The sequence below is a fragment of the Parasteatoda tepidariorum genome, chromosome 4 (assembly GCF_043381705.1).
Source record: "Parasteatoda tepidariorum isolate YZ-2023 chromosome 4, CAS_Ptep_4.0, whole genome shotgun sequence".
NCBI lineage: Eukaryota > Metazoa > Arthropoda > Arachnida > Araneae > Theridiidae > Parasteatoda > Parasteatoda tepidariorum.
In genome coordinates this window covers 98,416,805-98,432,131 of record NC_092207.1, presented here as the reverse complement: position 1 = coordinate 98,432,131, position 15,327 = coordinate 98,416,805, and the positions used below count along the sequence as shown (strand labels likewise).

The 15,327-nt window shown below is 29.2% G+C and overlaps 1 protein-coding gene across 1 annotated transcript in view; it reads right to left on the bottom strand.

Moving 5' to 3' along the window:
* The window catches only part of LOC107441206 (CUB and sushi domain-containing protein 2), an 82,852-nt gene extending 69,302 nt beyond the window's left edge, over positions 1-13,550 (bottom strand). The window contains exon 1 of the mRNA XM_043043303.2: positions 13,288-13,550. Coding sequence (XP_042899237.1) covers positions 13,288-13,327 — 40 coding nt within the window. The 5' untranslated portion in view covers positions 13,328-13,550. The remainder of the gene's footprint in view (positions 1-13,287) is intronic.
* Between the last annotated feature and the right edge of the window lie 1,777 nt (positions 13,551-15,327).

Below are 15,327 nucleotides of genomic sequence, written 5' to 3'. Positions count from 1 at the left end.
ATTGTTATTAAAAAATTTTAATTCAAAGAATGCGATTTCTCTTTTAATTGCATTTTATTTTTAATAATTACTGAAGGAAACCGAAGGGTTAAATAAATAATAGATTGTTAATTGGATCTAAATATAATTAAAGATTTCTAAAATCACTATTTTTTTTAAAAAATATATCTTAACTCTCGGAGCCTCTTTATCGTTTTCACGGAATCTTATGATACCGAGGAACACCATTTGTCAACTGTTGAAATAGATGCTGAAATTAAAACATAACCACCTAAAATTAATCGATTTAAAAATTGCATTATTTATACTATTTTGATTCAATATCAGACGACCTTTGTGAATGTAAATCTTCATAAGAATTATTTTTTCAGCAATTATTTTTCCATAAGTTATTTTTGATATCATATTTTCCATAATTCCATAAGAAATAGAACAATCCAGACGATGAGTTTTAAGATGCTCGCACCTAAAATCGCAAAAGACACGAAAAGTTTTAAAAAAAAGGAGAGATAAATACATAAAATTAAAAGATTTTTTGGTTTAAAATGAAGTAGAAATTTGTTTACCTTACAATTCAAAGTATTTTCGATTATTATTAGATAAAATAATAAAAATTTATAAATGGTTCTTAAAAATTTTTTTTTGCTTGTAATTTTCTTTGGATACACGAAATTTATAATTGGTGCAAAAAGTGTTTCAATTCCCTTAAAAACTCCTCGAGATATAGGGAAATATTCAAAAAGTAAAATGAACATTAGAGGGTCCAAACACCGCTCTCCTGACTAGTGAGACCATATTTTTCAGATTGTGGCTACCTCCTATATTTTGAGTGCAAGAAAATCCGAAAAAAATTAAATGAATGCACGTTTATGTAGAATAAGAACGCTTTTTTTGTCTGATTTCGTGACTTAAAATGTCGTCCACTCTGACTAATTAGCATATTTGAGATCACCCCTTCAAACCAATAAGATTGAGTTCTATTATGTGAAGATCCAATCAGTAGGATAAAATGTTATTCGGGGTAGTTCATTTTTTTCCAGCACTGCACATCAAGTGGTTTCCAACAATTTATAGAATATATTGCGTTGGTTATAACTTGTGAATATTAAAATGCTCGCAGGTAGCGTGGATATCTATCTTAGCAACCGAACCATATCGATTTTATCAGAGAACTCACAGTTTAATCTCATCCTAAAGAATACTGTCGTCTTCAAACCGTGAATATTCCCACATCGCACAAGGTCAGCTGAGACTTATTCCTGATTTAACTGATACTTAAACAGAAGCTTTCAAAATGGTACCCCTTCTCTAAACGTGTGCTGCCCACTTCTTAAACAAGCCGTTGAGCATTTTCTGATTCAAATGATGAGACATTTTTACATTTCGAAAATAAAAAATGATTTTCAAAATAAACGATTTTTTTAACAAACGTTATTGACGAAATTGTTTTCTGACTAATGCTCCGAGCGATGATTTCAAACTACGTGCATGCAACACATGGAATAGCCGAATTAGTGAAGGGATATGTAACAGAAAGCCAAGAAAAAGAGTACTAATTTCCAGGATTTTTATTGAATCATTAGAATCCGGACAATCGAACCAGGAAAGCCGTGATGGCTCAGGCGATAGAGCATTCGCCTTCCAATGAGGTGAACAGGGTTCGAATCCCAGTGACGGCTGGTTGATACGATTTCCGCATCCAGCTTCCACCGATCACGGTGCTGACGTAAAATATCCTGAGTGGTAGACGAATCATGAGTCCCCTTGCCGTCAGGTTAACCGTGGAATATTTTCGTTGTTTTCCTATCCATGTAACGCAAATTCGAGTAAGTTGCATTAAAAAGTCCTCTGCGCAGGCACATTTCTCCCCATTCTTGATCAAGGAGTTCCCTTGTCTTCTAGATTGGGTTCAAGATGACAAGGATATGGAGTTGAACATTCGTAGTCGCGAACCCGAAAAATAGGGTTGGCTGTTCAACGAAATTTATGAAAAAAATATCGAATCTGGTAAAACTACTTTAATAAGCGACCGCACGTACGCTTGTAATATTCCGTCATACAAAGACAACAATTTTAAAACGAGACAAAAAAATTTTGGAGGATTTGCTGATGAAATGACAGACGAGTGTGGAAGCAGTTACGTCAAGTATTTGAGAGTTGATTACGTTATTTTTTACGTTATTGACAAAGCCGTTTTTGAGAAAAGCTCCAAACGAATATTTTATCAAATGTCGTTCGTTATTCGTGAATTCGGTTTCGCCATTAAAAGCTCAAAAATTGCTGATTATTCTTGCTCAGAATTTATACTTTCAAAGGGTACACACTCTGAAGTAATTTATTTATTATAGAAATAGACTAGCATAGTTTGCTGTTGTAAAAAATTATCAGTTGTGTGATTTTAATTTGTTTAACTCGAAGATCTTATTTGAACATTTGACGTTGTTTCTAAATTCTAAATGGATTTTATTTTTGTGTTTAGCAGATTGATATAAAATGTTAGAAAGCAATGTTTAAAGTCACTGATAGTTCAAGTACTGAAACTGATAGATTGAGTATACATTCTGACAAGAAATTTCGTTCGAAAATGATTCGTTCACACACTATAGCCCATTGAAAAAAATTTTAACTGAAGATTTAAAAAAAATAACAATCTTTTAATCTTTTCAGAATAATCCTCCAAAACCACAGACATTACCACATTACAGTTCAACGTTTGAGTTATTTTAAAGGCCAGTACACTAAATAAAAAATCTAAACTCTCAAAAAACTTTATTGTTTTTATTAAGTGATATAAAATATCAGTTAAAAAGTTGTAATCACAAGTTTTGACTCATTGTGGCTTGATTTGAATTTGTTTAAAAAGTATTCTATACTTTTCGAGGAAAATATATTATCGTCTATTATATCAATTAAAGAGCGATAAGCGTTTTTTTTTAAATCTCTTTTTGTCTGTAAAAGTGCATGCTTTTATCTGAAAGTATTTTAACATTGACCGAGTTTTCTTTTAATTCAATTGTATTTTTCAGATCTAAGCAGTATGAAGAATTGTGTTTAAAAGATAAAATTGAAGTTTGTAAAAAGTAATAGTCAAAACGCTGAAAAATTTCAAATCAGTTAAACTTGTGTGAGCAATATTGTAGTATACTAACAGATTCGAAGAAAATGAATATAATTTTGAAACAAATCAGGCTACTTTTGAATGGTTTAAGAAAAAATGCGTGGTATGAATGCTAGACCTTTGCTACAAGAAGCAGCTTTAGAGTTGTTTTTTTTAAAAAAACTCAATGTAGAAAATTTTAGTGTCTGGTTAGAATTATTCCAGAAATGGCATAATAACATTTTTCAGAAAATTTTGTGTGGAAACAGTAGATTCCCTTAAAAAACGAATTTCTCGTTTGTTGGAAAATTACAGGAAAGTCAACACACAGAACCATTACATGCTCTAGTACTTTTTTAACATGAGCTTTTTTTGAACAATAAACACATATTTATATTGATAACAATGTCAATAAATAATGTTTTTAAGCTGTTGTTTAGACAGCAATATCATTTATTGCTAAGTTTTTCTTCCAATATCAGAAGTGTTTACGTTATTTTTGTAATGTTGCATAGAGACTGGACTAACAGCTCTTTCGAGTCTCGTTGCCTTTGCTTAAGTGTTAAGTGTAGTTTGTAATTTGCATTGTTAATTTTTTTTAATTTAATAACTAAGTGTTAGCTGTCCCTTAACTAACTTAAAGAATCACCCAGTTCCCATGCAATCCAACTTGAGGCGAAACGGAGTCTTGCAACTTTTTTTTTTTTAAATTAGCTACTAAATACAATTTTTTTAGAAACTAGTGAAAGAATAATGTCTTTCTTAAAAAATATTAGTTTAAAAACAAAAAAAAATTGTGTATGTCCAATTTTAATATTCAATAAGTTAGTCGGACAATTTTGTATAAGTATTTCAATAAGTATGTCCCCCCATTTTTCAATAAGTATGTCCACTTATTAAAAGTGATTTTGGAGTGTCCCACTCAACCAGATGAGTGTGGTGAATCAGCTTTTATTTGTCTGATCATCAGAACAAAGTTATTTAACTAAAAAAAAATTTCATTATTGAAATAAAATTTTCCTTAAATGTATTAAAAAGAAATCAGTTTACACCACTTTTTACTTTTTTTTTAAAATTCCATCTAAAGAATCTATTCTTTTTTGTAGAAAATCTTTATTAAATTTTAACTTTATCAATTTAGAAATTAATCTTTAAATTTTGACACCACTTTCAAAACTGGAACTAGAAAAGTTGGTTTCAAGGACTAAAAAATATTGGAAGAGACCAAATTTAAATAAGATGTTAAATGACGCTCATCTATGAACTTTTTGTTTCGGACATCGCTAAAAACCCGTGCTTGAAAAACTAAAGATATTAAAAAAAAAGGTCAAAGCCTTCTTTTAAACTATTATGACTTCCGTATTTTAAATAAATAACGAATGAAAGATGATGATTCGTAAGGTTAATAAAAAAGTAAATTTTTATGTAAACTTGTTTCGCGCCTTTTAAAAAAAATTACAATTTGTACAGAGCTCAATTTTACCAACACGAATTCTAAAGTAACTATTTTTCCTATCACGCATCTTAAGTAATGTCCAGTTTCTTTAACAGACATTTTAAGCTTACCCTATTCATTTTTCAAACTCGCATTTAAAGATACATCCATTTTTGAAAACTATATTATGATCTATTTTCAACATGAAAAAATTCACTGACTTGCTTACCCACGGCATAATAGTTCAAAATTATAACATTTAATATTAAATTGATATAGATCAGATTTTTCACCGGGGTTCGAGAGGTTTATATCAAACACAATATTACCAATACACCAACAGCTTTTATTTTACCTAATAAAGAAATATTAAAAGTTTTTTTTCTCCACAAATATTCAATATGTGAACCATTGGTGTCAAATTATTGCCACGTGTCACAATCAATTGTAGCTAATGCGGTTGTGATCTTTCCTCGCAATTCTACTAAATGACTGATCTTAGGAGACCGCGAACAAAAAATAATCTCAGATGTAACCACACACAAAAAAAACCAAGGAATTAAGAGGACGCCATACAGCGGAAGAAAAGTTTCTCTTTTCTCCTTCATGACTAATTTAAAAGAAAGAAAAATTATGTTCAGGCAAACCTAGAGCAAGTCATGAAATTTCATTTCCTGAAAAAAAATGCTTCAAAATATTAAAATGCAAACAAATTGTTAGAAGAGAACTTCACCGTTGGGTAATCCTAAGTTATCTTCGCTGAATTTATTTTCATTTGTATATTTTAAAAATTTATTTTCGGTCTTTGAAACTTCGTGGCTCATTCTCTGAACTCACTTTTTCTACACTTTAAATTTTAAATTACTAATGAAGGCGAAAGAGAATTTGCGAGGAAAAATTTTTTCCGCGAAATGGCGTCCTCTTGGAAGAAGTAAATTGTAGTGGGATGACCTGTGTCCAATCCAACGACGAGGAAGCTGGTTATTTAGGAAACTATGAACGTCTGTCTAATAATAAAGGAGGTGGCTCCATCCTGTTAAAAAATGAATGACTCATAATCTTCCCTTAGTGGTGAGATTAACCACATTTGCTGCATATTGATGAAGGAACACAATCGCATTCGGTACCACCGATCATGGCAAGTTGCAGCGAGTGTGGCAATAATTTGACTTAAGACTTGAACTCTGCCGGATCAAACTTTGAAAAAATAAACTTTGCCATATTTCCTTATCAAGTAAAATAAAATCTGTGATGCATCGGTAATATTTTGTTTATTAATTTCAAATTCCGGGGGTAATTGTAACACACACCCTATATTATATCTATTATACATTTTATTTTATGACTTTTTTTTTATGTTTTCTTTTTTTTTTGTTCGTGTCTTTTTTCCCCTTTATGTCAAGTTCTCTGCCATTGGAAATAAAAAAAAATAAATAAATAAATTATTTTACAACCGGCGTTGGACAACTGACCCAATTCTGAGTTTACGACCATCGATATTCGACTCCATGGCTTTGCAGTTTTCAGCCTAACCGAGAAGACAAGGAAACTCCAAGCACTAGCCTTCATGGAGGACTTTTTGATAGAACTAAACTGCATTTGCGTTGCATGGAGAAGAAAACCATGGCAGCCTCACAAGTTTAGCCCGAAGGCAAGGAAATTCTAACCCATGATCCGTCTACCACTGGGGAAATTTTACGTCAGTACTGTGGTCGGTGTAAGCCGTGAGCAGAATTCGTATCCACCAGCCAGTGCTGGAATTCGCACTGGGTCACCTCAATGGGTGGTAAACGCTCTATCCCTTGAGCCACAGCGACTTTCTATTATGCATTTACAATATTTATATACTATGCATGCACTTATTATATAATATGTTTAATGTATATAATAGGCATTATACATTATTTTAAGATCCAACCCTTCTGGGGCATTATTCTAAACATGCCGCAGAGTTTTTCTTAAATTGAAATATTGACAAATCAAGAGTAATGATTGAATTAATTCATCAAAATGTTATTTTGGTCAGAAACTGTTCTTTTTTTCTAACCCTGAAGAAAGTTCCGCCACAATATTTTCAGTAGCAATTAAATTTTAAGTCGATTATACCCGAATAAAGAATTTTCTCCAACCAAGCATGGTTGATGTATCAAAGTAAAGAATGGAGAAACGCCACTGCGATGAGTAATCCCTGTCACACACAATTGCTCACAAATCCTTCTCTTGAGATAATAATAACCGGATTCAGAATTTGTAAACATTGATTGATCTCATAAAAACGGATGGATATTTTAGAGATTATGGAAAGAAGAGCTTACTGTCATTTCCTGTTCACTCAATGCGCTTAACAGAAATCTTAAGAAAAGAAAAACATCGAGTTAACCGTTACAGTTTTTTTTTTCTCAATGAAAGTTTTATCAGTAATTGTAATTTTATACACGTGCGGATGATTTTCTTTAGATGAACTTAAATTGTTATTGTTAATACAGGTTGCAGGTAAGAAAATTATGTATATATATTTTCCGAAGCAAAACGTTGAAATGTACTTTTAACTTAGTAAAATCAGCTGTTTCAACCTTTTGTCGCAGAATTTCCATTAAAGATATTTTTAATATTTTTTTCACATGATCTTGTATTAGTTTAGGTCAAAATAAGTGAAAAATATCATATTGAGCAGTTTAATAGTTTTTGTTTATGAAATACAGCATCTGACATCGGTGTCCTCTTTTGCGTTAAAAGTAAAATTTTCCAAATTTAGCTAGCTTCCAAAAAATTATTCAAATTTGCAGTTATTTAGATCTAAGAGGAACATCATTGAAGAGATTCAACACTGAAATTTCTTTAATTAACAAAAATCAATTATTGATACGTTTTTGAATATGAATGAAAAGAAAATGTTTTAAACTACTTTTTTCGGATTTCATATTTTAGAACAATTATAATTCCGAGAATCTAACAGATTTTTATTAATAGTAACAGTTAGATTGTTTTTTCATAGTTAAAAAATGCCAAAATAAATTTTTACTTTTAATTAGAGAGTCAAAAAAATATATATATAAAAGTGGCGCTAGTGCTACGTCTGCGCCAAAGGAGACCATCGAGACCAAAATGAATGACTGTCGATGTTTTCGAAGAATATCGAAATTCAGTATAAACTGAAGGTAAATGTTGAATGAAATTTTTTTTGCTTTCATTGTTTTGTATTTAGACCAAAAATAATAACACTCAGCAATTTGTAAAAAGAAGAAAAAAAAGAAAAAAAAAGCATTCCCGCTACAGCCCGTTGCGGGCCAAGGGGAGTTGTAAAGATCAAAGCTGCACAATTTCATGATCAATTGCATGATTTTGGCAATGTCAGTATAGCATAAAGGTCGTCTTTAATTCCCACACTAGCTGACTCCCATCCATCTGAAGCTTGGTGGGCTTTCAGCCGCCACTGGTGATCGAACCCCAGTCCATCACAATGACGGTCCTTAACCACTAAGCCATCACGGTTCTTCTTTATGCGTTGGTGATGAATGTTAGGTAAAATGATGTTTTTAAATTTGTACTATTTCTCACCTATACCGACAAAAGTTGACATTCAACACCATAAGCGAGCAAAATGAAAAATAAACTTCTTAATAACATTTGACCTAATGATTGAATTCTTACACAATTAGATGCAATATTAACGATTCGAAGGACTAACCATTAACTGAAATATTTGTACAAAGCATATTTTAAACTAAAAAATCGGACGAAAAACTTTTTTTCTTTAAATAAACTTACTTCTTTTTCAACTGATTTGGATTCTTGCCTCTAGAAAATAGGAAGGTTTACCGCATTCTGGAAAATAGGGTCTCAATAGTTTAGGCAAGAGAGGTGTCAAAAATCCCTTTTAATGTTAATTTCATTTTTTTCACGCTGAAGAGTGACAGAAAAAAAGTGATATTTTTAAATTCAAGAACTATTTGATAGATTCTATACAAAGTTTGGATTTTATTGTTGAAAAACATTTTACAGTAAATACCTTATAATTGAAAATATTTTTGACCACATATTGTTAAAATAAATAATAAAAAAAACAGTAGCTACTTATAAAGATTTATTTTTTACGTCGAATTATCTTTGAATGGGTAACAAAATTATTTAATTATCGTAAACAGTTTCAGAAAAAAGGAGAAATGCGTAAAATGCGATATTAACATTAACTTTTTACCTTTCTTTTGACTAAACTATTGAGACCCTATTTTCCAGTTATTGCGATTTACCCCCCCCCCCNTTTCCCCCCCCCCCCCCATATTTTGATGGTAGAAAAAAAAAACCAAATACGCGAAAAGAGATGTTTATTCAGAGAAAGTAAGTTTTCTTTGTTCAATTTGCAACTAAAAATATCGTTAAGAAAGGGTGTTAGTATGGGAAAATCTTATCATTCTATCAAATGCTCTGATTTTTTTGTTTTACTTCGACCGCATTTTATATATTAAATGTATTATTGTACAATATTTCTCATTTATGCGTTTAATATAGAATTGAATATTGTTCATAAAAATAATTACTTCATAGGAAAAACTAAATTCAAAATCAGATTATGGGGAACTTTAAAACAACAGGGATTGGACAAAAGTATGAAAACACTTCGATGCCCAGTAACAAATCACGGTAAAAAGTACTGGCACTCCACTCAGGCGGCCGATACTTTTTTTTATCGTTATATCCATTTTTACCGGAACATGTTAAGTAACAAAAAATGCAATATGCCGTTATATATACTGTAATAATTATCGTAAAACCACTGAATCGCTATAATTTAACAAATATTACTGTAAAAATTGCGGTAAAATATTTTACGGTAAAAATGGATTTTACGATAAAATGGGCTTTACAGGTCATGTACCCAAAGTGCCAGTACTTTATATCGTAATTTGATTCGGAATTTTTTACAGTGTACTAACTTTATGGAAAATAGTTTTCTTTTATCAGCAAATATTTTGGAAGATTTTACAATGCACAATCGTTGGCACATTTTGAAAGTTCTTGTTGAAAAGCTTTTAGAAGTGGAATCTTTTTTATTCATGTAAAATTTGCATTGATCAAGTTATAAGCTTCTTTCCTCTTTTAATACCACTATAAATTAAAAAAAGTTATCTAATATGATTATCGCAATCTTATGGAATGATTTCAAAATTGCTGGTATTACAATTAGAAAGAAGTTATTAACTTCCTTTCTTCATTTTGGTCCATCCGAACTTAGCATGGATATAAAAATGAAACCATTTCTAAAAGCTTCAAACATGAACAGTTTTGACATCTAAAATCTTCCAAAACGTTTACTGCTAAAAGAAGAATTGTTTCCATAGAATTAGTACAGAAGTGTTGCCATATTTTTGGCCAACTCCTGTATTTCATTTTGTTTCATAGCATTACATCGAAACTACAAATAATAAACAGGTAATGACGTTTATATAAAATTATTAAAAAAATCGTATTAAAAAAACTTTTTAATAAAGGATTAAATAATTAAAAATGTAAACTTTTTTCTCTAGCAATATTTTCTAATTAACTTTTTTTTTAATAATTCCTTTTTGTTACGGTTAACATTTGTATGAAAAACAAATAAATAAATAATATTTTAAGAAATATTGCATAAATTATAATCTGACACTAAAAAAAATTTTATAACAAAAAATGATAATTAGGGACCTAATATGCAAAGTAAGTTTTTCAAAAGATGTTATATTCTTTAAAGGAAAGGCGGAATTCTTAATATAAAGGGAGCATTTCCCGATACAATGCGACATTAATGATGTCTTTACGCAGTTACGATTGTATGATACATTATGTATCATGCACTGATAATCTTCCTTTCATGAATCGCAGTCAAAACATACGATTTTCTCTGCATGTGGTGTAACTCATGACAAAGCATATTTGCATTCAGATTCATTTCATAAAATATCGCAAAACTTAGATTATATTCATAGTGTAATTTAAAGTTTTCAAAATCGTTTTTTTTTAAATTTTTTTTATCAAGCTTTGAATAGAACGCCATACCTCAATATTATTGGTACTAACATTGAAGAAATTTAACAATTGTTTGCTTAGTGATTTCTTTTGTTAACTTTTTTCTTCTCAAATTGCAATTTCAGGAAAACCAAGACTATAATTCTTAAAAAAAATATGCTCTTCTAAGTAAAATTTAAGCATTGCTAATAAATAAAACTATAAAAACATGTAAATGTTAAATAAAAACATTTGTTTAATCTTATTTTATGCTATATGTTTTAGAATGATCAATAAAATTGATTTATTAGCCATTCAAATCATTGATAAGATGAATGGGAAAATTAACATGCATAGGGTCAATAATGTACGACGTTACTTTAGTATCAATTGATTCAAATGTCTCCAATTTTTATTTTCCATCCAATTTATTTAAAACAAGACATCTTATTGTCCATTTTAACATTTTCGTTACACTTAAAATGGGGCTTTTTTTATTGAAAAAATGTTGAGGTAATCAACAAAAATAGATACAAAATGAGGGTTTACCGTTTAATTTATTAATGAAATGACAATTTAACAGCTAACAATTTTCCGTACCCGCAGGACTTTTTTTTTTGACGAAAAGGTAATGTAATGAACACAATCGCATTAGAAAGAATGATTATCATTTAATAAATAATGAGCTGTAAACGCAATCCTATATGAAAATTAAATAAATGAACGAATTCTTCCTAATCGGAAAAACAGTTTTGAGAAAATACAATTTAAAATTCACGAATGCGTACTTCGTCCATATGTTCGTCAACAGAAAATGTTCCTCATCTTTACTCTATATATGGATTAAGCATCTTCGAACTTGTTTGTCGTCGAAGTATGCAAAAATAATAAGAATAATAAAAAAATCGATCCCATCTTTGTAATAAAATCTTTATTTAATTTTTTATTGTATAATTAGTTAAATAAAGTGCTTTATTTCACGAATTTATTTCTGATATCCTTGCGTATTTTTATTTGCGGTCTAAGTTAAGCTTTTGTACTTGAGAAAATAACAGTCTCTCAAGGTTATAAGGAAAAACCACAATAAATATTTTAATAATTTAGATATTTTACATTTACATAATTCGATAGTATGCTCATTAAGCATTGAAAGTATGAGTTGGGACTAACATAAAAGGGGAAAGCAACGACATTGGCATGGATGCGAATATGGATGAAATAATATCTTTAAATTGTATTTCCCCAAAACAATGTTTTTAGTACTCGCAGACAAAATAATTTCGTTAGATTTCATTCAATTTATACTTACAGATTTAAAAAGATATAACTATTGAAGCTTCCGTTACCAGTCAGGAATTTTTATCGCTCTAACTATATTTTGTCAAACTTAACAATGATTTCCGATTTTAAGATTCATTTTATTACACAAATTCCTTTAAGTTATGAATAAAATCCTACTTTCAACTAAAAGCTGCTTAATATGCAGCTGCAATAACTTATACATATATGCTGTTAAATTATTATTAAAAATTGGGTGAACACTTCAATAGTTATCGTTGTCAGTTACAAAAACTATTCTGATAAGCATTTTTTTTTCGTTAATATAAAAATAAATAATTCTTCTCACTTCCAGTAACAAATAATACTTTTCAGACGATTTTCTAAATTATTCCCCCCTTCGAAAAGTGTAAGAATAAAACAGCTGAACCATAGGAACTAACAAAATTTTGTTTTATAGAATGAAAATAAAAATTTAAAAAAACTGCGGGACCAATACAAATGTTCGAAGTATTACATTAATATTTTTCAATAAATTTCACATGTACCAAATATTAAAATTAGGAACAAACTTTGCAATTTATCCTGTATTACAGTTTGAAAATGAAGTAAAGCTATAAAAAGTCAGAGTTTCAATCGCGTTATTTATCCGTAAAATAATTCGAAAAAATTAAAGCTTAGTGTTTTATTAGAATAATATTTTTATCAATCGAGAAAATTCCACAAAGATCCACTCAGTTAAATAAATTTATAGACTTCATTCTTGAGTACAGAATTAATTGCTACAAAAAGAATTTTAAGTAAGCAAAAATAAATCATTATATTTGTGCAAATAGTAACTGCGGTTCAAAGAGTACATCACCGGAGTTTTTATTTTTTTGTCAAGAATTTAAGTAGTAACTAATCACAAAAAATAGATAAATTTTTCATGAATACTTATTTTTTTTTTGCTCTCCAAAAGTTTAAAGAAATTAGAACTTTATTCAAATTTAATCTAAACTGAAGTGTTTTTAAAAAAACCAAAAACTTTGTTATATATTTTTAAAAATATTTTTATTGTCACACATTTGTTAACAATTATAATTATTTACTATAATTAATTAATTATGGTTCGAAAAAAATATTATAAAAATTGAATTTTCTTAAAAAAATATTTTGAAGATTTTGAAAAAAAATCATTAATTGCACTTTTTTCTGAATAAAGTCTTTTTTACGCTTTTATATTTATGAAGACAAGTTGAAGTGCATACCTAAAAGTTTAAAATTAGTTTATTTTAAAATTTTATTTTATTTATTAGTTTAAAAGCATTTATTTATCGATGTATTCATTTTAAATATAATTGCACATTTGTTTGTTTTAAATTAGAAAATGGATAAACCAAGTTACGGACGTAAATGATTAATTAATGTGTATTACTGCTACGACTTAATTGAATTTGAAATCTGTTATAAAAAGCAAAAGAAAAATTTGAAATTATAAAGGTCAAAAACTCACCACATGTAATAAAATTTCCTAATAATATCCATAGAAGCATTTTTTTCTTTACTAATGACAAAAGTATATGAACGACACAGAATATTTTAGTAAGGTCCGTTGCAAAAGTCACACATCTTTCTTATGAAGAGAAAAGAACAGTTGGAGTAAGAGAGAAAAGTTTCTTCGCTCTGATTGTGACGTCAGAGAATTGTGACCAATAGAAACAACTGATTGAGCGATGCGATGAAAATGATTTGTTTATTTTTTTGTAGAAATACCTGCAAGTAAAGCAAAATTTAAAAGAAAGAAATCTGGAAAAGAGAAGGAAAAAAAATCGTTTGCGTTTTTCTTTCAAAATAGCCTTTCTCTCGCATTAACTTTAAAAAAATCGTTTGAAGTAATATAACCGGCCTTTAGCTTCAAAGCAATAAACCCAATTAATGGTTCCTTTTTTTAAAAAATTGATCATGATCTACTTTTAAAATCTTCACTTCTTGCTCTTAATCTTTTTTAAATGACCGAAGAAATCACATTAAAAAATGAGAAGAATCACTGCCACATTTTTGCAGAAGTTTATTATTCCGATTTCTTTCAAGAGTTCTTTTTATCGGAAAAAAGGCTACGTCATCACTGAGTTTCAATTTGATGTTGTTTTTGTATATTATTTTTATTTAAAAAAAAACAATCACTTTTCAGTCAGTTATCATAGCCAATGATAAATAAATATTTAAAAGCTGCGAATCCATATCAAAGATCAGAATGCTTCTTGTTTTTACAAAAAATTTTATTGACTTTGCAACAAACCATTTATTTATTTTTAATTTATTTTTTAAGTTCTTTGTCCCAAATTAGGCATACCTTCCCTAAATCAGGGCACATTTCTTTTTAAAGTTTGATGTCGCTTTCAGTGTTGAACGACTAGAGCATTAGTTTGGAAAGGAATAATAGCTTCTGGCCACAATTATAAAAAATATTTATTTTATAAAGAAAAAAGCATTTATTTTACGAAATTCATTATGGAGCGATATCGATGTCACGTTTGGGGGGGGGAGGGGGAGGATGTGTGAAAGTGTGACAAGTGGGTAGGGGTTAACTAAACACCAGTCATTACGCATTTTGTTTAAAATAAAATAATTTGAAATCAGCAGTTAGATTCACAATTTTTTTTTCTCTTACTTTCATATGAAAAAAATAAAAAATGCTGTTTTCTTCTAATAATTTTGCCTCGTAATCCCTTTTATTTCATTTTGCATAATTATATTTTGTTGTACAGTTATACAATTTTATTTTGTTCATTTATTGTACTATTCATTGTTTTTTTGAATCCTTAATCTTTCTTATAAGTAAAACAAGCACACATTATCAATATGTTTATTACGCTTACAAACTTCATTGAAATGCATCATAAAAGTTTAAACATAAAGTTTGAACTGTGATTGATAATGTAGTACTTTGTTTTCGAATCGCTGGTATGTTTTTATGGAATATGTGGTAAAAGGGGGTTCATGGTGATAGAGTTAAAAATAATCCTTATAATTGTTATGGCGATGTATGAAACTTAATGACAAGCGTAAGGAAGGGGTCAAAAATATTGAAAAAAAAGTGTGTCATGATTTATGGACAACAACACTGCCGAACAAACGAAACATCAACGTGAGTGACAAAAAAATTCAAAATTGAGATATTTAAGTATATTTGGCATCTTCGTAGGATAAGCTACATATTGCAAAAAAACATTTTTCAAAAAATAAATTTTGTTTTATCAGTTTTTTGTTTAATTAAGTTGGATTTTTTTCTATTGGTTCTATTTCTATTAAGTTCTATTTTAGCATTTATAGCATTATCAACGGAAAAAAATAATTGTCAATTCAGTTTTTTCGAAATCATTAGGGAAGCACTTAACGTTGTTTTTTTTCAATTGCACGGCAGAACAACAAACAGCGAGAAATTTAAACAAGTTAAACGATATGAAATTAGTTGTGAAAATTTAATTATAGATTGTGGCTAAAATTATTCAAAGTAGAACACAAAAAAAAATCGATTCTCTCTGGCTGTAGT